The sequence below is a fragment of the Desmodus rotundus genome, chromosome 7 (genome assembly GCF_022682495.2).
Source record: "Desmodus rotundus isolate HL8 chromosome 7, HLdesRot8A.1, whole genome shotgun sequence".
Taxonomy (NCBI): Eukaryota; Metazoa; Chordata; class Mammalia; order Chiroptera; family Phyllostomidae; genus Desmodus; species Desmodus rotundus.
Window position 1 is genome coordinate 75,842,207 of NC_071393.1, and position 26,047 is coordinate 75,868,253.

Here is a 26,047-nt window from a genome sequence, read left to right on the forward strand (position 1 = left end):
ACACATGGATGACTTAAGATTTTTATCCCTGATCTTAAAATGGAGCTGCCCATGATCATTTGTTCTCTACAATAAAGCCAGTTTCAGAAATAAAAGGAAGCTTTCTTTAATACACAATGGGATATTCTGGATTCAGAGACGGTGGTTTTTCAACTGGACAGACTGGTTTTGTTCTACATAATCCCTATTTCCTGATAATGTCTTTGAGTTTCTTCTTGCAAAGATCCAAGTGGTAAAATACTCCTTTTGTAAACAAAGGATTTACTCAACATATTCATTTAGAGCCAATGATCTGACAAACCTACGTCATGCATTCAGTAAATACTTAACAGGCACATAAAAGCAAATTCAGTGGTATCTGTGTAACTTAGAACAGATCAAAACACCATGCTGGCAATCAACCAACACAACTTGTCTAACTATACAGTTGACCCTTGAGCCACAGGGTTTGAACTACGTGGGTCCATCTATACACAGATGTTTTCGGTAAATACCTGTACTGTTTTCATCAGCAGTTGGGAGTTCACAGATGCAGAGGGCAGACTGTATGCGCTGTTCTACACGATTTTATACAGGGGACACGAGCACCTGGGGTGGGGGGTCTTAGAACGAATCTAACCCCCACAAATACTGAACAACTTGAGTTTTGAGGGAGTCAAAAGTTATACGTGGATTTTTTGACTGCATGAGGCATGGGAGGCCCTGACCTCCTCATTTTTCAAGGGTCAACTGTATAAACACCAGGAAAACAAGAAGAAAGTAGAATTCATACAAATAAGTATTCTGAAGATTACTCAGTGAAAGGACCTTACTTATACACGTTATGGCTATACATGTACATGTTATGCCTTAGTTATATACACTTATGCCTAGATAGTGCTGGACTATTAAATTTCAGAATTTATGTTGAGATTAAGTCATCATAAGTAGGAAACAGGTAATTTAAAAGTTTACAAATCACTCAAGAATTCAAACGAAAACTTCATGAAATACAAAACCTCACATTTCAGGAAGATAGTGGTATTTTTGAAGAGGATCTTTCCAAAGCTAAAGTAATTTTTCCCCTGCAAAGATAAAGGAGAGAAAGGTAATTAGCATGAGATCACTTTAATTCTCAAGGCAGAATATAAGTGGCATAAAAACCTACATTTATAAAATGTTCAAGTTAGTTTTCTTAAAAAAAGGGAATCAATAGCCTTCCTTTTAGCAAAATTCCACCATATCCAAACTGCAGGATGTGGAAGCTTGGTACAGACATCCCCCCCCCCCCCCCCGGCCCCCGCAGGCCATGAGGCAAGAACTCTGGAAGGCAGGCAGCTGGAAGTCCCAACTTAAATCTTCAAAGAAGGTACACCTTAATCAACTCATCCTCTTTACTCACTCATCACTGATCACAATAACCAGTAATTTCTTGAAATAAACTAGTCTATGAGCAAATAGCCAGATTTAACTCATTTTAGTAACAAATACCTAAAATCGGGAACCTGAAGATCTTCACCAAATGAACAAAAGCTATAATGCTTGCCATAAAAGCTCAAATAAGATTTGGACATTACAACCAGTGAGGAGAGCAAACGAAACAAAAAGGCACCATGGTCTTAACAGGACTAACAATGGCTTTCGCATTTCCTGCCTGCATCTAATTTTTGGCTGCTCACAGGACCACAGCTCTTACTCAAATGAAGTATAAAAGGGGGTAGGAGGCAGAAAAGGTAAACCTATCTAGTTAAGTGTCCAAACGAAAGACCAGCCTTACCATATCAAATTTTAGAATACTATTTCTTCCATTTTAGCCATTCTCGTACTAGAATACATATTTTTATGCATTACACGGCAAAACTTAGAATAACCATTTCAAAGTTCAAACGAAATCGTACAAGTTCGTAAGCAGAACTATTTAGCAACAACAAAAGTGCAGAAGGGAAGAAAGACGCCTATTTACATATTCCTCCCATCCAACGCGAGGTCACTGAATTCTGTAAAACTTCAGCTTACCTATCTCAAGTCAGGCACTGACAGGTCTCTAAGAAACCGTTCCACCACTCCACTCCAGTTGTGGCGCCGACATTCCTGCTAGTCTACCCATAGAGGTTCCCGGCTCTCCGCTCCAGGGATGGGGGTCCCCGTTAACCAGCGACAAGGGCGCTCCAGGTAATCCCACCCCTTGGGAAGACGACTTCTGCAGAACTTTCATGGACCCCTTGGGCCTCCGTAGCCCCACCCCTTGCTCCTCCGAGCTCAGTTGCCTCGGAACACTCACCGATGGTATCGGAATATGCCACTTGGATCGGTCAGTAGCGGCGACGACTATCGGTCCTACACCAAAAAGCGACAGTGGGGACGGCTGAGCCCCCAGAAGAAGAAGAATGACAGGAAGCAACTGAAGCCACGCAGCAGCCGCCATCTTCACAGCCCTGGAGCGTCTACCGAAAGCATTTCACCTTCTTCCGGTTCGTCTTGCCCGCTTCCGGCTCTGCTCTGGGGAAGGTGCGGGGCGGAGCAGCCGGATCCTCGAAACCTCGCGAGCATTGTTTGACGGTTCAGCGACTCCGCCTTCCTGAAGTCGTCACTGTTCGCTGGGAGGCTGTGGGAAAACTGCGCAGGCGTCGTCCTGTCAAAACTTGGTCACCTTAGCGAATTAGGATGATCTCCGAAAACCTCTCCGCCTCCACCGGCTCTTCTCTCTCCTAGCCCTTAACGGGTTTGGGGACCAGGTAAGCAACCCATGTAATGTTTGGCTCTTTCCTCCTTCTCTTCACTCCAGCCCCTTATCCCGCTTCAGTCAAAGTCAGACTTCGGGACCAGACGTCTGGGAAAGCCAAAGTAGTGTGGTTGCCTGTTTGGGGTCTAGTAGTGAGTTCCCCGGTTTCTGGGAGTAATAAGCAAACACCGAAACTTGGCGGTGGTGCAGTATAAGCGATTACTAAACTGGGTTATGTAATAGATAACCTCTTTAAAAAGCCCCGTCTAGTCCTGAAAAGTATGACGTTGCTGTGCAGTTTGAGCGGAGAACCTAAAGCTCCAGCGGAGACCTGGCTGGCACTTCCCACTCAAAATTAAAAACAGGAAGAAAGTCGGTCAGTTTTCAATAAATGGCGTGACTGCCAGTGAGATGGACCTGCGGAAGCTTCGCCCCAGTCAGGCAGTCCATCTCTGTACTTCGTGGTTCACAGGCTGGAATTTTCAACCTCTAGAACTCTTTGAGCATGCCCCCTCTGCTGCAAAGACATTTCGGTTCCTAACGAAAGTTCATCAGTCACCCATTACCAAGAAAAATTTGCTAAATAAAGTAATTCCCTGTGGAAACACTTATTTGTCCTGGAAGTTCCAGGAGGAAGAGTCGAGTTGTCATTGCTTGAGGACCTGGAGGGGACACCCATTTCCCAGAAACTTGGCGGTGGTGAAGTGCTGGTGGTGATTTAGAAAGAGACTTCTCCGAGCTTGAAAAGATCACCGAACTGAGGGCTGGGAGCCTGTGAAGTGACTTGGAAGCCATGGAACTATCCGTAGAAGAGGAAATCAGGTGAGGACCCAGTGATCCTGAAGGGACAGACTCCAGGGCCCACGGAGGCAGGGGATAACACCTGGAAGTACCTAAAAGCAAAATGCTTTTTAGCTGGAAGTGCTGGCATTGAAGGTTTTATTGTTTGATTCTACTTTGTACTTGCATGCTCTATATTTGTGTACTTTAACTTTTCCTCTCAGTTCCCCAGGGATTAGTGGATATTTATGGCTAGACCCTCCTAAAATACTTTCAGGAAGGTTAACAAAACTGGAAGAGCTGTGATCAGAACTCTAACACATGACATTTCAAGCCTGTTGCTTACCAAGTTTGACTATACCCACCTCTTCCCCTGTCACTCCAGAGCTCATTCTTCAAAGCTGGAAAGAGGAGACTGCAAATTTCTTAATCTTTGCACACTTGATTAAAAGAAACAGTGACAAAGACTGTTTCTATGATAAACTATTTTTTTAGTATGGCCAAATGTATCTGCCTGGGCTTGTTTTCATAATATTTTGAAAATGGTACTCAGTCATAGCTTTAATCATGGACATGCTGACTACAACTGCATTCAGCCAATGGTTCCCCCCCGCCCCCGCCTTATATCCTATAGTTGTCTTAGTGAGCATATGTTAAATACATAATTTCATTAGCAATATCCATACATCTTGTTTATGTTCTATTCCAGAAACAGCTCTCTGGAAACTTGGTCTGAAAAAGCACTGACACCTAGATAGTCAGCATCATCATAAAAACGGAACGGTTTTTCTCCTACACTTTGTTCTTGAGCTGTGCACGTATCTCTGTTGTAGCATGTCAGGTAGATCTGTGATTGTGGGTTAGGTTCTCACAGAAATCTTGGACACAGCCCTTCATATCTTCCTCCGAGCTCAGCACTCAGTAAGAATACCCTGAAAATATTTTGTTGAATAAATAAATGGACAGATTGTTTTTGTTTGTTTGATTTAGGGGGTTTTTGTTTGTTTTTTGTTCCTTCAGATTTTATTATTGTAGAGATAGCCTTCCCTTATAATGTTAGTGAATAATTTGGGTTCTTATCTCCTGATATAAAAGAATTTAGGCCTGGGACACTGATAAAAGCACAGGCAGGCCCTGACTGGTGTGGCTCAGTGGGCTGGGCATCCTCCTGCAAACCAAAGGTCCCTGGTTCCATTCCTAGTCAGAGCACAAGCCTGGGTTGTAGGCCAGGTCCCCAGTAGGGGGCGCATGAGAGGCAACCGATTGATGTATCTCTCCCTTTCTTTCTCCCTCCCTTCCACTTTCTCTAAAAGTAACTAAATGAAATCTTTAAAAATAAATAAATAAATAAAACACAGGCAGATTTATTGAGACTCTGCCTAGGGCAAGAACACTGAGATGGGTTCCAGGTTCTAAGCACCAGTTGTGGGGCTCAGTGTTTATGCAGAGAAGTTGGCAGGGTTAACCAGAGAGTCGGTTAGCAGGCTTCTCCTTTTCTGGAACACTGACATCTGAGGATATGTCAGCAAAGCGAAGCATCATCTGGGATTGTGCAACACTTATGAGATGCGGGAAGGGACTTTCCCAGTCAGGTACTGAGTTGGTCTCTGTGGTTGGTGGCTTGGCTTTAGATCTGAAAAACAAACTTAAAAGAATTGAGGGTATTTCCTGGACCACTGTTTTATAACTACCTATTGACAACTGCCATAGTACTGGCAGGGCTTGACTCGATGGAGCAATTTTGGGGAACATTTTATTCTACCTGTTTCGATTATTTCACTTTTTTAATTGAATTTATTGGGGTGACATTGGTTAATAAAATTATATAGTATACGAGTATTGTATTGTGTGTTCACCACCCCAAGTCTCCTTCCATCACCATTTTTTACTCATTATTTTGGAAGAATCCTTCCTCATAAGTAACAGTGCTCTTTTTCTATTGCTTTCAGAGTAATACCAGAATGTTGTGTTTTATTGTTTACCTTGGATGACTTTAAAAAGGATCTTGTTCTACAGCACACGTTAGTGTTTTATGTTGTGGCCGCGACACAATTTTGCATTGCAGAGGTTTACTTCCCATGGTTTCTTTTTTTGAGGGAGATACCATGATCATGAAGGTGGTTTTCCCAGGACGAGGCTTATCCATTGCACTCAGGTGTACCAACCCCTGCGATTTCCCCAATGTGGGAAATTTGACTGCATAATTTGTGGTAGTGGGGAGCTGTGTTCATGCGCTCCCCTGAAAAAAGAAAGATTTTTATTTGTTTATTTTTAGAGAGAGGTGAAGGGAGGGAGAAAGAGAGGGAGAGAAACAGGTGCAAGAGAAACATAGGTTGCCTCTTGCAAGCCCCCAATGGGGGCCTGGCCCCAGCTCAAACATGTGCTGTGACTGGGAATCAAACCGGTGACTTTTCGGTTCACAGGCCAGCACTCAATCCACTGAGCCACACCAGCCAGGGCTACTTCCCATGCTTATACTATAGTTAGAGAAGGTACAAAAATTGGGTTCACAAACCTTATGTAAAATAACTTTCTTTTTTAAAGATTTTATTTATTTACTTTTAGAGAGTGGGGAAGGGAGGGAGAAAGAGAGGGAGAGGAACATCAATGTGCGAGAGATACATTGATTGGGTGCCTTTCACACACCCTGAAGTGGGGACCTGGCCTGCAACCCAGGCATGTGCCCTCACTGGGAATTGAACCAGAGACCTTTCTGTTCTCGGGACGGCACTCAAACCACAGAGCCACCCCAGCTAGGGTTAAAGTAACTTTCTTAAAATGTCTGTTTATTTAGTGTTGAAGATGAAGCTGTGGATGAAAGCATTTTCAAAGACTGCAGCAAGATTGCTTTCTACAGGTAAGGAGAGGAAATGTATTACTTAGATGAAAACATTTCTGACAATATTTCAAAATTAATGTGTAGTAAATTTTTGAGAACGGATAGGCTAAGGAAAGGACCAATGAAGAAATTCAGTAGTTAAGGAATTTATCAGACGTTTGCCTTTAACTTTATATATTTACTACTGGGTATCTAAATTTTTTAGTAAACAGGCAGTTTATCTTAAAAGTCAGTGTTTTTAAACTGATGTTAAAATTTTATGTCTTTGAGTAGATAATACATTTACATGGTTCAAAAAGCAAATAAATGAAAAAATGTACATTGAAAAGTATTGTTTTCATTCCTGTCCCCTTCCACCCAATTCTACCTCTTGTCCTTTTAACCAGATTTATTAACCTCTTATTTTTCCTTCCAGCATTTCTTTTTGTTGACTGGATATATTCTAATATCACCACCCTTCCCATACCAAGTAGTTTTTTATATCTACTATTGTGTACTTCTTTTTTTCTCCTTCATAGTTTACTCTGAAGAGCTCTGCATGAGTATATGGAGATTGTCCTCTCTTTTTAGAGCTATATAATATTCCATTTGGGTAGATGGTACTATAATTTATTCAGTTTTTCTCATATTGCTAGGTTTGGGGATTGTTTTACTATGATAGCACTGCCACATTGAAAAGCTGTACATATGTCATTTCCTTCACATGCAAGTGTATTTCCAGGACGGATTTCTCAGAATGGAATTACTGGGTCAAAGAGTAAATGTATTTGAAATTGAGCTGTTACTGTATATCTCTCCACGAGGACGGTATCGTTTCGTACTTCCATCACCACTCTATAAGATTGCCTATTTCCCCAGAGCCTATGTGATCCTGAAATTGAAATCGCCAAAAATTGTATCATATATTATAACTTTCTAATTTATTCACCTGCTGTAGAAGAAGAAAATCATATCATCTTAATTTGAGCAAGTACTGTAGAGGGAACTCTATAGTGAACTCCTGGTCACCTTGTTAAACCTCTAGATTATACTCAATTTCCATTAGAATTTATTGAGTTTCTATTAAAGTGTACATTGCATGGAAAGAGGGAGTGAAATTAATATGCTAATAAATGTCACCCATGAAAACTGCCCCACCTTCTCAATAAAAGGAACAAAATACCATCCTTGAATAGTGTTATATTGAACAATTTTATTAGTATTTTTCTTATTACTACTAATTTTATTACCACTCTAATAACAAAGTACTCCTCTTAATACTTTATTGGAGTACTAATACTGTCTGTGCCCAACTCACTTACTATCATAGTAAATATTAATGACTTTGTCATGGTAATATAGTCTGTTGGGTGCTGACAGTCACAGTAATTCTCAGGCCTCTGTATACTCCATATCTGTAGGCGTCAGAAACAGCAGCTCTCCAAGAAGTCCGCTTACCAGGCATTGCTTGATTCAGTCACAATAGGCAAAGACAGCACCAGGTTCCGAATCATCAATGAAGCAACTAAGGTGAGATACAAGTATTTTCTACAGAGGATTATTTATTTCTATATTTATTTGTATTGAATGGAGTAAACTTCCACAAAGGCTAATTAAAACTATATATGTTTTAAAAATAAACTTTGTTAGACAAGTACTATAATCTTTTTCATATCTATACTAATACTACTCTAAAAATAATATAAATATCAATATATAGATTGCCTGTATATCAGATGCTTTCCTAGATGTTTTACAATTTTTGTCTTTCATAATACATCTAAAAGACACATTGTATTATCCCCAATTTTCAGATAAGGAAATTGAAGTCTAAAAAATCACTTGCTCAAAGTCAGCTGTGACCAGAATCTTTATTAGTGACAGCTAGTAACTGGAATTGTCACCTGCATCTGTGGACCCTATCAAGCATCCATGCTCTATCACTATTACTGTTACACAACATACAGTTGAGCATGCAGCCTGAGCGTGGTATAGATTCAGTGAATGTCCAAACCTCAAAATGTGGGTAGGCAAGGGGAACAAGGGACTATGCCATTGAAAAACCTAAGTCACAATGTTCCATCTCCTTAGCTGCTTTACTAGCAGGTTGCCATAGTAATTATATACTGAAAAGATTAGAGTAGTATTATATCCTAAGTTCTTGTCATCGCTTGTCAAGTCACCAGACTATTTCAGATGTATCAGTCATAGAGGAAGTGCTATGGTCTGGGCAAGGAACTGTGGCTATGCACAAAAACCCGACGCTCCCAACCTGACCCCCATTTCCAGATCCTCCCCACCTTTGAAAGGCATCCAAAGCTTCTAAGGCCTCTCAGACCAATCTTGCTTAATTGGCAACTCAGGAAACTGAAAGACAGTTAAAACCATGTGGTCTAGGCCCTTGATAGCTTGGATAGTACCTCTGCCAACTCTCTAGCAAGTCCCAGTCTGGAGAGCAGACTGAGAAGAAATCCCCACTGTCACCGCAAAGCTGTGACATCTCCTTGTGACAGCAATAGTTCTGGCCCTGCAGTGCCACGCCGAGGAGTCTCCTTAGAGAAGATGGTACAAAAACTACCCCGAACATCAGGGGGTTCTCTATAACATTTTTAAGGTCATTAATTTAACAAAGGGCCCCAACTTATTCTCAGGCAGGAGGAGTAATTACTCAGTGAGGAAGGCTACCTTCCTTATGAAGTTTTAAGGATTTTAGCTTCCTTCATAGATATGGAATTTTCTAACATAACCTTCTTGCCCAAATTCAAAATAGAGGCCAGAATCACATCCACAGTTCTGTGTTCTCTATCCCTGTCCCCTGTCCCCAACTTGTGGTTACTTAAGGATGTAGGTGTGGTGGCAGTGCACTTAGTTCATCTCTCTTAACTATACAGGTGGGATGGTTAGCCTTTCTCTAAAATTCAGTGCTGCTGCTTTTACCACCCATTTTTTTTCTGGAGAAATTCACCCCCTTTGTGTTTGTTCTCAGTTCACAGTACTCCTGAAGTCATAGATCCTCTACTGCTGATCAAAGTCTCCCAAACTACCCATCCTTTTGTAGCCTAGTTTGATAGCTGTTCGTAGGAAAACATGGGGCAGCACTAATTTCTTTCCTGGAGAGTCACCTGCCGTTTGAACGTGATCTAATAGCCCGACACCTGGCCAAACCCCTGTATTCAGGGTCAGTAGAGGCAGTTGGCTCCAGGAAATGCAAGGAGTCCACCAGAGACCTTCCAGGAACTATTAGGCCTGCTACCACATGTTAGGTACCTTTCCTGTCTTGTTTTTCTTATGTGTTCATTTTCCTTCTTGTCTCCATGTGTCTAACCCTAGAGAGCTGTAGCTGTCTCACAGTCAAGGCAAGAACCCCTTTCCATTCTTGGGGAGGCTTAGCATATTGAGCACCACGTGAACAATCCAATGTCATGATGGCACGTGCTGAGGCAAAGTAAATGAGGCAGAAGCAGCCTGAATGCCAGTGTGTGCCAAGTACAAATTCTCAGTACAGTGCAGTTAGTGGTAGGGCCCCACATATGGTCTTTGAAGGCTATAGATCAGTTTATCTGCACACACCTCTATTTGGACCCTGAGAATGGGAGGGGTAATGCTGTTCAGATCAGATGCCAGAACCAGAGCCCACCAGATCTGGATGCCTGCAGCAGAAAAGAAACCACAGTCCAGGACGACCCATAGGACCTCAGCACAAGACAGCAGGTGACTCAGAAGGGTCAAACTGAGGAGCCCAACAAGCAAGGTCAAGTTATCTAGGATGTCAGCGACATGGCTCCCAAGACTGAGAACTTGGAGGACCCCTTGAAACAGACCTCATCATCAGGTATTGGAAATATTAGGGCTACATGCTGGGAATGTACATGTTTTCATCTCAGGAAAATGCATGCAAATGCGTACATTTTGGGTGGTCACCCTGAAACTCTCCCAAACTCCATTTTAATGACCTCATAGTTACTAGAACTTGAGATAACTAGTAGGGATTTAAGATTTTATGCCCTCGGTCGGTTTCAGAGGGACCAAAAACTCCACACAGTAATCTCTAAAGTTGTCTGAACCCTGCGTCACACTCACTACATAGTCAAGGAGCCCCCATTAGAGGCTGTTTCTGGGATGAGGTTGCTGGTCCACAGGTGATTTCACATTAGAATATGGTATGAGTATGTCTGGAGATTTAAAGCTGCATACATTCACTTATTCAGAATAACAGCTTTTTATTTCAGGTTCAGAGAGACAGAGCCCAACGTCTAAGAGGATCCTATTCAGCTCATAGCTACAGTTCTCAGATTTCACTGATGAGGCAGATTCTGACAAATCCAGCACTCTTGGTGCTTGCCTACCCCCACACCATTAAAACTCTTGCTTAAAGCAATAACTTTGTTAGCCAGGTCTGTTGTTAATTTTTGAAATCCTTCCCAGTTCCATACCCCCAACCTCCCTCTTAATAAGACACCAGAAAACAGAACGAGGCTTCATTCAATATTGTCTTAGCTCAGGCTGCCATAACAAAATACCATACTTCAAGAACAGACATCTGTTCTCGCAGGTCTGGAGTCTGGAAAGTCCAAAATCTAAGTGTCTGTCAAGGGCCCTATTCCTGGCTTATAGATTGCTACCTTCATGACCCCACCCCCATGACCTCATCTAAACCTGACCCCTTTCCCAAAGGCCCCATCTCCAAGTGCCATCACACTGAGGGTTAGAGCTTTAACATGTGAGTTTGGTGGACACACAGTTCAGTCCATAGTAATGTTATAACACAAACTGAAGTGTTGCCCTGTGTGTTGCTTCCAGGTCACATTCTGGACACCTAGGCTTTGAAGAAAAACAGGTTGCAGGTTCAAATGCCTAAGTTTTCTCATATAGGGTCCCAGTATAGTATCTTGCCTATTTCTGATGACAGGATAATAAGGTAGATATTTGATAAAGAAGCTTCCAGAAGAAAATCTAAAAAGAAAGGACTTGCCAGGAGAGTGTTGACTGCTTTTTTACAACTGTGTTTGTTGTTGTTGTTGTTGTTATCAATTTTTTACTTTCGGTAGAAATTTGACCTGAATTGAAAAACAGAGAAAGAAGATCTAGTCTTATGACACCAGAGCAGGAAAATGTTTGCTGTCTTCTGGGTTTAGCTAACAAGCCACAAACCTGTCTTTGACCTACTTCATATTGCTAGTTTCGATGCTTTCTGCTGACATGCTTACTTTCTTTTGCACCCTGTTTGCACGTTTTCAGCAGAGACTACACTTCTAGCAGCTTCTCCAAGGATGCAGGGATATCTCTGAGCGCCTCAAAGAAGCTACCCCTTGTCTCTTCATCTAAGCCTGATGAAAGTGGGACTTTGCCCAACCAGCCACCTTCTCAGCAAATGAGGCACAAATACCATTTGTTAACCAGTACTATTTCTGCAGAAATGGCCAGGAACTGGCATCTAATTTGCAGACTGGCCAATCAGAAGCACACCTGGACAGGCTAATTGTACTTGGAGAACGGGCATTAACCCAGCGTGAACTGGCTAACATTCTCCATGGAGAATCAGTGCTTGCAATAAATCAACTGGTTGCAACTGTGGAAGGGGCAGTTGGTGCCCTTCAGCAATTTCTTGAGATCTTAGATCATCAATGAATCCTGGGAGATATTGATCAACAGCTGAGATAGTTTATTGCTCACTCTTCTAGGCCTTTTAGGGGAACTGTTCCTTATAGTATAGTAGAGAGACCTGGTGCCAGAGGAAAAACAAGAACTCTATCCATCAAGGAGAATTTGATGGGGTCATAACTTCCCTTCTTAATGCCCACTGCCATTTAAATGTGTGTTTTAGGGATATTTGGTATCTCAGTCACAGTCTACTTACTACTAGTTGTGATTCCCAGTTCTGGGTGAACAAAAAGTTTTGTTCCAGAATTGTGATCAAGCCACTACTTGAATACATAAACAAGACTGTTACTATTTCTACCACCATAATTTTTACAACCTGTCTGATATTTTTGTCCATGTGGCAAAAAATTACATTTATGGGTGATAAACTACCTGGTTTTGTATTGAGTATGGGAGAAGTAAGATAGGAGAAGGGAATTACCATATTTTTCGGACTATAAGATGCACCGGACCATAAGATGTACCTAGGTTTTAGAGGAGGAAAATAGGAACTCCCCCCTGCCCCCTCCCACCAGGGAGCCAGGTAAGCTACATTTGGACTATAAGACCCACCCCCCCTTTCCTCCCAAATTGGGGGGCATGCATCTTAATAGTCTGAAAAATACGGTAATACTCTTTCCCAAACTATGAGAGAGAAGCCTCTGAATAAAGGTTTATGAATAACCAAGTAGAGACTTGTGGTACTAAAAGGAACCTACAAAATATATTCCTTTCTCTGAAGATTTGTCTCATCTTCTCAGTATAGATAGACATTTACACATCTTAAATATTTTTAAGGGAATGAAACCCATGGTGTTTCATTTAAAATGTTTAGTTATATGTTTCTTCACATATTTTACATAAATCCATCTTGCTGCAATTTGAGTGTAACTGCTACTATATTACCTAAGTATTAATACTAAATAATTCTTAGTTTAAGTGATCTACCTTCTGTAACTTAACTTTTTAACATAATCTTTCATTGTCATTTCCAGTCATAACTAATAGGAAGAGAATGAATACCTTATTTCTATATTATTTAATAAATGTCCAAACAGGTCCCTAGAGAAGAAAAGGAATACCTAGAAGTTCTTAATGTTTTAGAAGAATATAACTTTCATGTCCAGACATTTTGACAGAGCAAGGTTCTGGTGAGGGAATTGGCAATGACTGGCAGGTAAGAACTCCAGGGAAGTATTTTATAAACTGTCATCCAGAGAGCCCTGAAACTTCCAGGCAGGTGTCGGGTTCAGTGCAGGGAGGGGGGGCCCCTTAACAGCAGGGGCTGTGAGCTACTCCTTACTATCTTCAACCCAAGTAGCTTTACTTATTGGACTTCTGAGAGTCCACTGCTGTTTTTTAAAAAATGTTTTAAGCCACTAAAAACAGCATGAGCCAGGTCATAGGAGCAAATGTATACTAAGGTCTAAGAAAATTATGTGCTTGGAACATGAAGCTGTGTTGATGACATGAAATTAGAATGAATCTAGATATTGACCTTGAAAAGGATTACCTAACTGAACAAATTAGCTTGCTTAATTAAGTTAAAATGACAACAGAATGGGGCTTTTGCCTCTGCTCCGTATGTTTGGTTGCATAAGGTCATTATGTTAAAAGCAGAGTTATTGCTGCCTCCTCTCATACAATTAGGATTCTTTCCTGGGATGCAGCCTCAAGAACATACAGACCACTCTTTGGTTTTAAAAAACAATCTTTTTAAAGAAAGCAATTTTACTAAAAATGGGAGGATCTCTGAGTGCATAAACTAGATGCAATTTGTTAATCTTATATAGACAGACGACCTGTGTACCCCCTGCTAGGCATGATTTTACCTGTTTTTTGCCTACCCAAAGTCCCTGAAGGCCCTGCTCAAATCCCTTTTCCTCCAGAGAGAGGCCCCAGAACCCTCTCCCACTCATCATTAATCTTCCCCCAACTTGTTCTCCTACAGCACTGTCCTCGTCCTTCTATCTCAGCATAAATGCTTCATGTTTACTATGTATGTTTCACCTCTAAATTGCAATCTCCCTAAGAGTATAGCCTTCCTTTTTACAACAAATAGCACATCACAGTATTAGATGCCAAATAAACGTTAGTGGAATTGAATTTGAAAGAACAGTGGAAATATACATCTAACTTGGAAGAGGATACGTAATCTAACATGATTTTAGCTTTCTATTTGGACACTTTCAAATTTAGAATTCTGATGGCACACTTAAGTATTGATAATTCAAATATACAAAAGAACATTAAATGTAAGCAGTAATTACAGTATGATTGGGGTAGGGGGGAAAGGGGGGGTAATTTATCAAAGACCACAGACTTCTATCTATAAGATGAATAACTTCTGGAGATCTAATGTACAGTAATATAGTGGTGATAGTTAATAACACTCTATTTTATACTTAAAAGTTGCTAAGAGAGTAGATCTTGAGTGTTCTCACCACAAAAAGGAAATGATACATGAGACATGACGCAGGTGTTGGCGAAGGCTATGGTGGTAATCACTTTGTCATATGTAAGTGTATTGAATCAACACGTTGTACACAAACCTACACAGTGTTACATACCAATGGCATTTCAGTAAATCTGGGGAAAATAATTACGGTATGATCACTATTATAGCATAACCCCGTCTTAAAAATGTCCACAAAAGCAGCCACTGTCACTGCCACTGCACTGTTTACCTGGCCACTCTTCAGTGTCACGTCACTGTTTAAGTGCCCTGACTACTGTGTTCCCAAAAGCAGGTTCCAGTAACATCGTGTTTTTTGGTGCTGCTTTGATATTCTCCTGCTTCCTGTCCCTTACTTATACCACCTGTGCCTGCCCCATGCTATGTCACAGCCTACGCAGCTGAGCCTTTCATTTCACAGACATTACAGTGACAGTAGATGTCCCCAGTTATCACCAGAATTTGGCAGCACACTTGGAGGATTTGTGACCCACCAGGGTGTCATGGCACAGCAGTTGGAAACCACAGTCTTAAAATATTTCTCCAATCTAGATGTCTCATCTTGTGACCTTAATCCAGCCCCTTGTACTCTCAGGTTTTGTTGTTTTGTATTTTGATTTTTAAATTCTGTATTCTCTTTATAATTCTATGTTGCTTCCATCTCCCACTGTAAGCAGAATTTTACCCAAGTTCCCCAGTCTCTTGAGAAAGTTCCCATATGCCCAGATGCACAGGAAGGGCCTTGATTTTAGTGCAAAAAGCCTCATTTGTCTACACTAGAGAGCCCCAATAACCACTGGTTCACTCTAATCTTTTCTATTCTGTGAGTTGTTACTCTTAATCTTCCATTCAGCTGGAATACAGTAAACTCTAGTTTTAACACCTAACTCTTAATTCTCAAGATATCCGTCAGAGGTACAGTGATCATATGTCCCAGTTTTGCAAGAGCAATTTCAGTTTATAGCTGTCATCTGGTATAATTAATAGAGACTTCTTTCACTCTCAAAGGTCCTGGTCCACACAGTTGTATGTTTGCCTAGCCACAGCACATAGAAGGTGTTTCTTGCCTCTGCCATAGGTGTATGCAAGTGACCAAGCAAGTACATACATAGATTTGGGAGCTTTTTTGTTCAAGTTGCCATTTTTCTCCAGTTTGTGTGGCCTGAATAATTTAAACATGGTTTTCTAGCTATTGTTATTGGATTGTAGAACTGACCATCACTGGGGTACCATGTGGAAATCAATCTCATATGTCTTTATCCAGGTGCCTCTTTTGGCTGAAGTTTTTGGTATAGAGGGAAATATTTTCAGGCTTAAAATCAATGAGGAAACTCCCCTGAAGCCCAGGTATGAAGTTCCTGATGTCCTCACAAGCAAGCCAAATACTGTAAGGTAAGCCAAGGATCAAGATATCTTGACTACACCCTCAATTTACTATTGTATTATGCCTTGAGTAGTAGATTTTGTGTGTACCTCGTGTTTTGTCTATTCAAATCTACAGTCATTTGCAGAGTTAGTTTCCATTTTGTATGTGACCCATTCTCTCTTCTCTTCACCCACTATTTGGCTCATCAGCACTTATTAATGGGTTGAACCAGAGCTTTTGATCCCTGTTCTCCTTCTCACAAAGCAAACAGTTGATCAAACAGACTTCTGGGAGCAAGTAGAAAAAGAGTTATTTAATTTACTCACTCGGATTAGCAGCAGGGCTCCAGAGATCTAATACACTAGCCAAACTCCCATGCTTACAGTAATCTGTACAGTTAGATTGACTCACTTTTAATCAAGGGAAGTCTCAGAAGTCTAACATGTAATTTGACTTGGAGGCAGAGATTAATTAATAATCAGTGTCTAGGTGAAAAATCTTTGGGGATTAAAGCATTTTCATGTACTTGCAGAATCTTTATCACTTCTCAGCACACTTTCCAGTGATATTTCAGCTTGGTTCTGTCTGTTGATTTCTGTTATTTTTCCATATTATTGCACTACAAGATTATGCCAAATGCTTTAACTTTTCACTATATCATTATTATAGTTTTATGTAGGTTTTTCCCATGAAAAATAATTTCCATTATTGCAATGAAGATAAAAGATTGATAGATTAGAAGGAGAAATTAATTCATTTATGGTAGAATCATCATAAATTTAAAATATTTCTATTCAATGAGCCACTACTATATGCCAATATTTAGGAAAAAGGAATTAAAAAGAAACTGTTCTCACCCTGGCTGGTGTGGCTCAGTGGATTGAATGCTGTCCTGAGCATCGAAAGGTTGCTGGTTTGATTCCCATTCAGAGCATGTGCCTGGCTTGTGGGCCAGGTCCCCAGTTGGGGGTGCGTAAGAGGTAACTGATAGGTATAGCTCTTAGATGTTTCTCTCCCTCTCTCACTCCCTTCCCCTCTCTCTAAAAGTAAATAAATAAAATCTTTAAAAATAAATAATATGCTCAAAAGAACTGTTCTCAAGACTTTGCCGTTTGGCATATGAGTGTATATGTAATACACACACATGTTCACTTGGCCACAATGTATTACTTTTTACTATCCTGGAGGATTCACTTTACTAGTAGATCATTTAATATTTTTACATCCATGTTCATAAGTAAGATTAGATTGTAGTTTTCTTTTGTGTATGTGTATTTTCTTTTTTAAAAATTTTATTTATTGATATTTTTAGAGAGAGAGGAAGAGGGAGAGAGAGAAAAAGGGAGAGAAACAGAAATAGAGACACAGAGAGAGAGAGAGAGAGAAACATCACTTTGTTGTTTCACTTATTTATGCATTCCTTGGTTGCTTCTTGTATGTGCCCTGACTGGGGATCAAAACTGCAACCTTGACATATTGGGACAATGCTCCAACCAGCTGAGCTATCTGGCCAGGGACATTTCCTTTTCTTAATTAAATTTATTGGGGTGACAAGGGTTAATAAAATTATATAGATTTCAAGTATACAATTTTTATGATACATCATCTGTATATTTCATTACGTGCCCACCACTCAAGTCAAATCTTCCATCACCATGTGTTTGACCCCCTATACCCGTATTACCCCTTTCACTCCCCCTCTGGTAACCACCACACTGTAGTCTGAGTTTATGAGTTTTTGTTTGTTTGTCTTGTTTAACACTTTCATTTCTCTATCCCACATGAGTGAAATCATATGGTTCTTTTTCTGTCTGACTTACTTCACTTAGCTTGACATTCTCAAGACCTATCCATGTCACAAATGGCAGTATTTCATCTTTTCTGATGGCTGAGTAGTATTCCCTTGTATGTGTACCACATCTTTTTTTTTTTTGCTGGCATTTTATTGTTCATGTGTATTATTGTTATCTTTTCATTATTTTTACCACTTTTATTTTATTAGCATTTAATTTCTCTTCCTTATGTTTAGCTTTCCTTGTTTTATTTCTCTGTTTAAATGCATTGTTTGACTGTTTTTCCTTATTCTCTCTCTTTTTAAAAAAATATATTTATTGATTTTGCTATTACAGTTGTCCCATTCCCCCCCCCACTCCACTCCATCCTGCCCACCCCCTCCCTCCCACATTCCCCCCTATAGTTCATGTCCATGGGTCATACTCATAAGTTCTTTGGCTTCTACATTTCCTACACTATTCTTACCCTCCCCCTGTCTATTTTCCACCTATCATTTATGCTATTTATTCTCTGTACCTTTCCCCCCACTCTCCTCCTCCCACTCCCCTGTTGATAACCCTCCATGTGAGCTCCATTTCTGTGGTTCTGTTCCTGTTCTAGTTGTTTGCTTAGTTTTCTTTTGTTTTGGTTTTAGGTGTGGTTGTTAATAACTGTGAGTTTGCTGTCATTCTTACTGTTCATATTTTTTATCTTCTTTTTCTTAGGTAACTCCCTTTAACATTTCATATAATAAGGGCTTGGTGATGATGAACTCCTTTAACTTGACCTTATCTTAGAAGTACTTTATCTGCCCTTCCATTCTAAATGAAAGCTTTGCTGGATAGAGCAATCTTGGATGTAGGTCCTTGCCTTTCATGACTTGGAATACTTCTTGCCAGCCCCTTCTTGCCTGTAAGGTCTCTTTTGAGAAATCACCTGACAGTGTAATGGGAACCCCTTTGTAGGTAACTGTGTCCTTTTCTCTTGCTGCTTCTAAGATTCTCTCCTTATGTTTCATCTTGGCTAATGTAATTATGATGTGCCTTGGTGTGTTCTTCCTTGGGTCCAGCTTCTTTGGGACTCTCTGAGCTTCCTGGACTTCCTGAAAGTCTATTTCCTTTGCCAGATTGGGGAAGTTCTCCTTCATTATTTTTTCAAATAAGTTTTCAATTTTTTGTTCTTCCTCTTCTCCTTCTGGCACCCCTATAATTGGGATGTTGGACGGTTTCAAGATGTCCTGGCGGTTCCTAAGCCTCTCCTCATTTTTCCGAATTCTTGTTTCTTCATTCTTTTCTGGTTGGATGTTTCTTTCTTCCTTCTGGTCCACACCGTTGATTGGAGTCCCAGTTTCCTTCGCATCACTATTGGTTCCCTGTACATTTTCCTTTGTCTCTCTTAGCATAGCCTTCATTTTTTCATCTAGTTTTTGACCAAATTCAACCAATTCTGTGAGCTTCTTGATTACCAGCGTTTTGAACTGTGCATCTGATAGGTTGGCTATCTGTTTGCTGCTTAGTTGAATTATTTCTGGAGCTTTGAAGTGTTCTGTCATTTGGGCCATTTTTTTTGTCTGGGTGCATCTGTTACCTAAAGGGGCGGAGCTTTAGGCGTCCCGCGGGGCGGAGTAACACTGGTTGCTGTGCTGTGACTCTGTACATGGGGGAGGGGCCGGGAGGGAGTAATGGTGCCCGCTCCACTCTCTGCCGGATTTCAGTCACTCCCTCTGCTACCCACAATCAAATTGGGCCCCTCTGGTGCTGGTTCCCGAGTGGGTGGGCTTGTGCACACCCTAGGTCCCTGTGGGTCTCTCCAACGACCTCTCCTGTGAGGCTGGGAGTTTCTCGTGCTGCCGCCCCAACCCCCACGGGTGTTTTCACTCAGAGGTTTGAGGCTTTATTTCGCAGAGCTGGAGCCTTGGGTTGCGCGGTCTGCTTCACTCCCCGCCGTTCCTCCTGGTTTATCTATGTGCGAATGTGGGGCATCGGGGTGCTACCCGCCGCTCTGCCTGCCCCATTCTCCGCCACTCTGAGTCCGGCCCTCTCGGTTTATCTGTGTGCGAATGTGGGGCTGTAGGGTCTGCTAGTGGTCAGACAGCCTGCCCTGTTCATCCCACACTCCTCCAGTCTTGGTCCCGCCACGGCCACACGAGTCCTCTCCGCCCCAACTGCCCGTCTCCGCCCCTCCTACTAGTCTGGATGAATGTTTATATTTTTTTATCTCCTTGGTGTCGGACTTCCTTGCCGTTTGATTTTCTGTCAGTTCTGGTTGTGCGAGGAGGCGCAGTGTGTCTACCTACGTCGCCATCTTGGTTCTCCTGTACCACATCTTCTTTGTTCAGTCTTCTATCAAAGGGCACTGCAGTTATTTCCATGTCTGGCCATTGTGAATAATGCTTCAATGAACATGGGTATTCATATATCTTTGTAAATAAATGTATTCAAACTTTTCAGGTAGACCCAGAAGCGGGGTTGGTGGATCAATGGTAACTCTATTGTTAATATTTTTTTTGAGGAATCTCCATGCTGTTTTCCATAATGGCTGCACCAGTTTACATTCCCACCAGCAGTGAATGAGGGTTTCTCTTTCTCCACGATCTCTCCAACACTTGTTATTACTTGTCTTGTTGAGGTAATAGTCATACTAACAGGTGTGAGGTGGTGTTCATTGTAGTTTTGATTTGCATTTCCCTAATAGCATCTTTTCATGTATCTATTGGACATTTGTATGTCTTTTCAGGAGAAGTATCTGTTCATGTCCTCTGCCCATTTTTTAATTGGCTTTGGTGTTGAGTTGTATGTGTTCTTTATATATTTTGGATAGTAACCCCTTGTTAGAGCTGTAGTTTCCTTTTTTCTGAACTATCTTGGCCATGTTTGGGAGTCAGGGTCATACTAGCTTTGTGGTATATTAGTAAATATGGTATATTAGCTCTACTTCTATTCCAATCTCTTTGTAGAAGGCCTTTGACTTTTGCAGTAACTAGAGAGCTAAAAACTACATCTCTCCATTTCCCAGATTCCCATGTAGCTTGTTTTTGATGTCGATCAGGTTCAACCAATCAGTTGCATTTACAGGTATCTTGATATCAGAACTGAGTTTTCCATTTTGCTGGTATGGATTTGGCAGCTATGGAATGGCTCTAAAGCTGCACTAGTTAGTGCAGTGGTTTCTGATCTCTGGGTTACAGCTACGGTGGCATGATTCTGGAGCGCCAGCAGTTTCCAGCAGTGACTTCTGGTTGCCCAACTTTCTGATTCTAGCTGAGGTGGAAGTTCCATGGGCCATATATTCATGAAATACTGTTCTAGGGGGTCATTACTGAACGTCCAGCCAGGGATCTGCTATCTCAACCCTTTTTGTGATGTTGTAAGCTCCTAATTCCCTCATATTGTCATTTACTTTCTGCTTAAAGTAGTCAGAATTGATTCTGTTATCTACAGTTTAGTCTTGGTTGATATAAGCATTGGTATCAGCAGTGAGTAGAAGCAAAAGATATCAAGGGCTGGAATACGAAGTTAGTTAGCTGATCTAGTTGGATTTGAAGGCTGTGAGGACCTGATTATCTTTAGAGGGTGAGATATTAGTGTTAGGGGCTGAATACTGTGCCCCTACCGACCTAGGTGTTAAAACCCTAACCCCTTGCATCTCAGACTTTGACTTATTTAGATATAGGGCCATTGAAGAAGCAATTAAGTTAAAATTGGGTCATGAGGACTTGGTGTTCTTTGGGGAGATTAGGACACAGCTAACACAGAGGGATGACCGTGTGAGGACAAAGTAAGAAAATGGCCATCTGCACCAAGGAGAGAGGTCTCAGAAGAAACCGAAACTGCTGACCTTTTTCTCTTAGACTTTTAGCCTCCAGAATTGTGAGAAAGTAAATTTCTGTTGTTTAAGCCACCCAGTCTGTGGTATTTTGTTATGGCAGCTCTAATAAGCTAATATAACTGTTATAGTAATAAACCCCATAATACCTATGGCAAAGGTACTTAAATTACTACCAGTAGTAAACTGAAATAAATTGCCTATTGAAAGTGCAGCCCTGGCAGACCGAGTGATGGGACCATAGCATAGCATGATGGGACCATAGCATAGCATGATTGTCATACAGAATTCAAACTCAGGTGCCCTGGCTACTATGGAGAACTTAAGAAAGAAAACAGCAGTCTCAGGACTTTAAATTCTTAGCTCAAAGCATTGTCAGAAACCTAATAGGTTTCTATGACAATCTAAAGTCTCTTATATCTGTTGTAGCTACACAGTCCTTGTAGTTGAAAATAAGATACAGTTTTTGATTCCATGATTTGCTGTAAAAGACCATAAAGTTGATCACAGTCTCATCAGGTCTGTGAATTTAGGGTATTAACTGGGAAAAAGTAAATCCCCTCAAAATTGAATAGCAACATTTGGATAACTCTGAATACAAACCTCAAAATTCTACTGAGCCTCCCGGTTTGGCAGAAGTAGCTCTCTCTTCTCTGTCTGCTAAACCTGATCCTCCCTTGCTTGGACCTCCTGTGTTGACCTCACATAAGATATACCATACAAGGGGGTTCCAATGCTCTTTGTGTCTCACCCCTACCACCATTCACTGCCTCCAGACCCACTGTCAGAGCCCAATATGCCTAGGGAGCCAATTACAGTCAACCCCAGGAAGAGAAGGCTCATACACCTCACCTAAAGAATTTTAAGATTTTATTTTTTATTGTTTTTATTATTTTTTTATTGTTGTTCAAGTACAGTTGTCTGCATTTTTCCCCCACCACTTCCCCCACTGCAGCCATCCCCACCTCCATCCCCTGACCCCACCCCACCCTTGGTTTTGTCCATGTGTCCTTTATAGTTGTTCCTGAAAATGCTTTCCCCCTCTCCCCCCATTATCCCCTTCTACCTCCTCTCTAGTTACTATCAGTTTGTCCCTAATTTCAATGTCTCTGGTTATATTTTGTTTGCTTGTTTGTTTTGTTGATTAGGTTCCACTTAAAGGTGAGATCATATGGTGTTTGTCTTTCACCGCCTGGCTTATTTCACTTAGCATAATGCTCTCCAGTTCCATCCATGCTGTCGCAGAGGACTCCTTCTTTCTGCTGCATAGTATTCCATAGTGTAAATGTACCATAGTTTTTTGATCCATTCATTTACTGATGGGAACTTGGGTTGCTTCCAGCACTTGACTATTGTAAATTGTGCTGTTATGAACATTGGGGTGCATAGGTTCTTTTGAATTGGTGTTTCAGAGTTCTTAGGATATAATCCCAGCAGTGGAATTGCCAGGTCAAAAGGCAGTTCCATTTTCAGTTTTTCAAGGAAATTCCATACTGTTTTCCACAGTGGCTGCACCAGTCTGCATTCCCACCAACAGTGCACTAAGGTTCCCTTTTCTCTACATCCTCTCCAACACTTGTTGTATGTTGATTTGTTTATGATGGCCATTCTCACCAGTGTGAAGTGGTATCTCATTGTGGTTTTAATTTGCATCTCTCTGATGGCTAGTGATGCTGAGCATCTTTTCATATGCCTCTGGGCCCTCTGTATGTCCTCCTTGGAGAAGTATCTGTTCAGGTCTTTTGCCCATTTTTTAATTGGGTTGTTTGTCTTCCTGGAGTGGAGTTGTGTGAGTTCTTTTTATATTTTGGAGATCAAACCCTTATCCGAGATACCATTGGCAAGTATGTTTTCTCATACAGTTGGTTCTCTTTTCATTTTAATGCTGTTTTCTTTAGCCAGGCAGAAGCTTTTTATTTTGATGAGATCCCATTTGTTTATTCTTTCCTTTATGTCCCTTGCCCTAGGGGACATATCCAAAGGATCTCCTATCTCTTCTCTATGTGTTGGTACTTTTAACAAATTATTTTTTTAATTAAAAATATATGTTATTTATTTATTTTTAGAGAGAGGGGAAAGAGGGAGAAAGAGGGGGAGAGAAACACCAACGTGCAGTTGCCTCTCTCACAGCCCCAACTGGGGACCTGGCCTACAACACAGGCATGTGCCCTGACTTGGAATTGAACTGGCAACCCCTTGGTTCTCAGGCTGGCACTCAATCCACTGAGCCACACCAGCCAGGACGAATTTTAAGATTTTAAATTGGCAAAATATAAAATATTGGAAATGATATTTCAGGGATTCTTATACCAGAGGAAGGAACATAATTTTAACATCACACTAAATTTATTGACATGGCCACATCTAGATTTGGTATGCTAGCTGGGAGTGGTTCTAATTATTTGTTTGTTTGGTTACCTATATTCTGTATTCAGCTATATTGAATTCTGCAGAATGAAGCTGAGATACCAGAAAATAACATGCTATAGAAGAAATGATCTGTAGACTTAGTGATATAAAGATGTTGAAGTGGATATATTATATGCAAATAGCTCATCTAGCCCCTAATTCTGTTCTCCAAGAGGATCCAAAAGATACCCCCTTCATCGAGAAATACATTGGTGAGGGAGCACTTGGAAAACATTGTAGTGTGTGAACACAGTTTTCAAGCTACAGATAATGGTGAGAAATAATGCCATAAAAATGGGCTCCCCGATTTCAGTGGAGATAACAAGACTCCAGGTGGCAGAGTCAAAGTAGCAGCATTTAGTTGTTAGAGACAAGGCGGACATGTTTTCATAATGTGCAGTGGGGCTTTAATGGTTAAAACCTCAGGGCAGTGAACTATAATATCAAGGGGTCTATTAAACTGAAATAGATGGACTGATGTCCTACTTGATGGAATAATTAAAAGCATTCTATTTATGTTTGATGGACAGTGTGTCTCAAACAATTCCAAACACAGTTAGTTTCCAGAACCCAAGCATCTTGCTTGAGGGGGAGGTCTAGAATTCATGGAGAAGGATATTGTAAGGATATAATAAGAACAAACTGTCCCTCCTAACCTTCCCTAAAGAGGCTGTGACCATTTACCAGGGTGACTATGCACCAGAGAAAGAAATACCTGCCTTGTTTGGTGTGGCTCAGTGGATTGAGTGCCAACCTGCAAACAAAGGTCATCAGTTTGATTCCCAGTCAGGGTTTTGGGCCAGGTTCCCAGTTGGGGGTGCATATAAGGCAACTGATCAGTGTTTCTCTCTCTTTCTCCTTCCCTTCCCCTCTCTCTAAAAACAAACAAATAAAATCTTTTTAAAAAAGAAAGAAGGTCCCTTCTAGGAACCTTAAATGCAGCCTCTGGGCTTATACAGATTTGGTGATCCAAAACATCTTTTAACAGTCTACACCTCAAATTAGGGGCTGAGAGGAGTCAGGTGATAAATAGATAAAAGTTTGACCTGGTTCCATCTCACTGTGGACTCAGGGGATCAATAACCCAATCTGTGTTATTTCCTCAGTTTCTGAGTACATGGTTGGAATGAGAAAGAAAAGCAAAGTGTTTAAATTCTATGCACCAATGTTACTCGACTATCTGGACCAAGGTAGTCATAGCTTACATTATTTAGTGCTTATTATGTGCCAGGCACTGTGCCAAGTGCTTTCCCTGCATGATCTCATTTAATTCTCTCAAAAAATTCTCTTTATCCTTGCTTTTCTTATTTCCACTTTACAGATGAAGAAATTGAGAAGTAGGAAGATTGATTTACTTGTCCAAAATTATACACTTAGTGCATGGTGGAGCTATGTTCAATAGCTATGTTCAATTGATTTACTAATTAATGAATTTTAATTGAGAATTGAATTGAGCCATGTAAACCTATAGCAATTTGTTTTTCTCTTCCTGCCTTTTTTCTAGGCTGACTTCATGCTCAGGGGATGCAGGCAGTCTGGTACTGGCAGATGGAAAAGGAGATCTGAAGTGTCATATCATGGCAAACCCATTCAAGGTAGACTTGGTGTCTGAAGAAGAGGTCGTGATCAGCATAAACTCCCTGGGCCAATTGTACTTTGAGCACCTGCAGATTCCCCTTAAGCAAAGGTATTTTGTACATTACTTGACACATAAAGAATTTAAGAAAACCTGATTATGAATACAAGTTGCCTAAATCTATAATGTATCAACATAGAAAATTATTTTGCCTTATTTGCTGGAATACTGTTCTGAGAAATTTCATCTATTACCAGTGCAAGTGAATACAGGCTTGATGGCAAGAATGATTCCCAGACTTTGGCAAATGTGGCACTCTTAACATATCCTGTGTGCTTGCTGATGGCATTCTCAACCCTTTGCACTCTTCTTTTTTTTTAAATATATTTTTATTGATTATGCTATAATGGTTGTCCCAATTTTTACCCTTTTGCCACCCTCCGTCCAGTATCCTCCTTCCCTCTAGCTGTCCCTCCACCTTAGTTCATATCCATGGGTCATGCATATAAGTTCTCTGGCTTCTCCACTTCCTATACTATTCTTTTTTTTTTCATTTTAAATTTATTTATTTATTTTTATTCTGTTACAATTGTCTGCATTTTCTCCCCATCTCTCCACCCCACCCCAGCCAGTCCCACCTCCCTCCCCCACCTCTACCCTCCCCCTTGATTTTGTCCTTGTGTCCTTTATAGTAGCTCTTATAG

The 26,047-nt window shown here is 40.9% G+C and overlaps 2 protein-coding genes and 1 non-coding gene across 7 annotated transcripts in view; 2 read left to right on the forward strand and 1 right to left on the reverse strand.

The window, feature by feature from the left end:
* TMEM87A (transmembrane protein 87A) overlaps positions 1–2,467 on the reverse strand; it is a 48,243-nt gene extending 45,776 nt beyond the window's left edge. For 2 of the 3 annotated variants that reach the window (XM_053928227.1, XM_053928226.1), the window contains exons 1-2: positions 2,261–2,467; positions 1,004–1,064 (exon numbers count right to left, since the gene is read on the reverse strand). In XM_053928227.1, the coding sequence (XP_053784202.1) occupies positions 1,004–1,064; positions 2,261–2,404 (205 nt within the window). In that variant the 5' untranslated portion in view covers positions 2,405–2,467. Of the gene's footprint in view, positions 1–1,003; positions 1,065–1,995; positions 2,183–2,260 lie in introns of those variants that run through there. The other variant, XM_053928228.2, reaches the window with a different exon arrangement.
* The window catches only part of GANC (glucosidase alpha, neutral C), an 88,918-nt gene continuing 65,331 nt past the window's right edge, over positions 2,461–26,047 (forward strand). For 2 of the 3 annotated variants that reach the window (XR_008427311.1, XM_053928220.1), the window contains exons 1-6: positions 2,461–2,714; positions 3,326–3,523; positions 6,276–6,338; positions 7,721–7,829; positions 15,659–15,786; positions 25,272–25,454. Coding sequence is in view for 2 of the 3 variants with exons in the window: in XM_053928220.1 (XP_053784195.1) it covers positions 3,495–3,523; positions 6,276–6,338; positions 7,721–7,829; positions 15,659–15,786; positions 25,272–25,454 (512 nt within the window). In the remaining variant the exon portion in view is untranslated. Of the gene's footprint in view, positions 2,715–3,325; positions 3,524–6,275; positions 6,339–7,720; positions 7,830–10,023; positions 10,132–15,658; positions 15,787–25,271; positions 25,455–26,047 lie in introns of those variants that run through there. The other variant, XM_053928224.2, reaches the window with a different exon arrangement.
* Positions 5,564–5,723, forward strand: LOC112312136 (U1 spliceosomal RNA). The gene has a single exon (XR_002975576.3). It is a non-coding gene; the product is annotated as a U1 spliceosomal RNA (small nuclear RNA).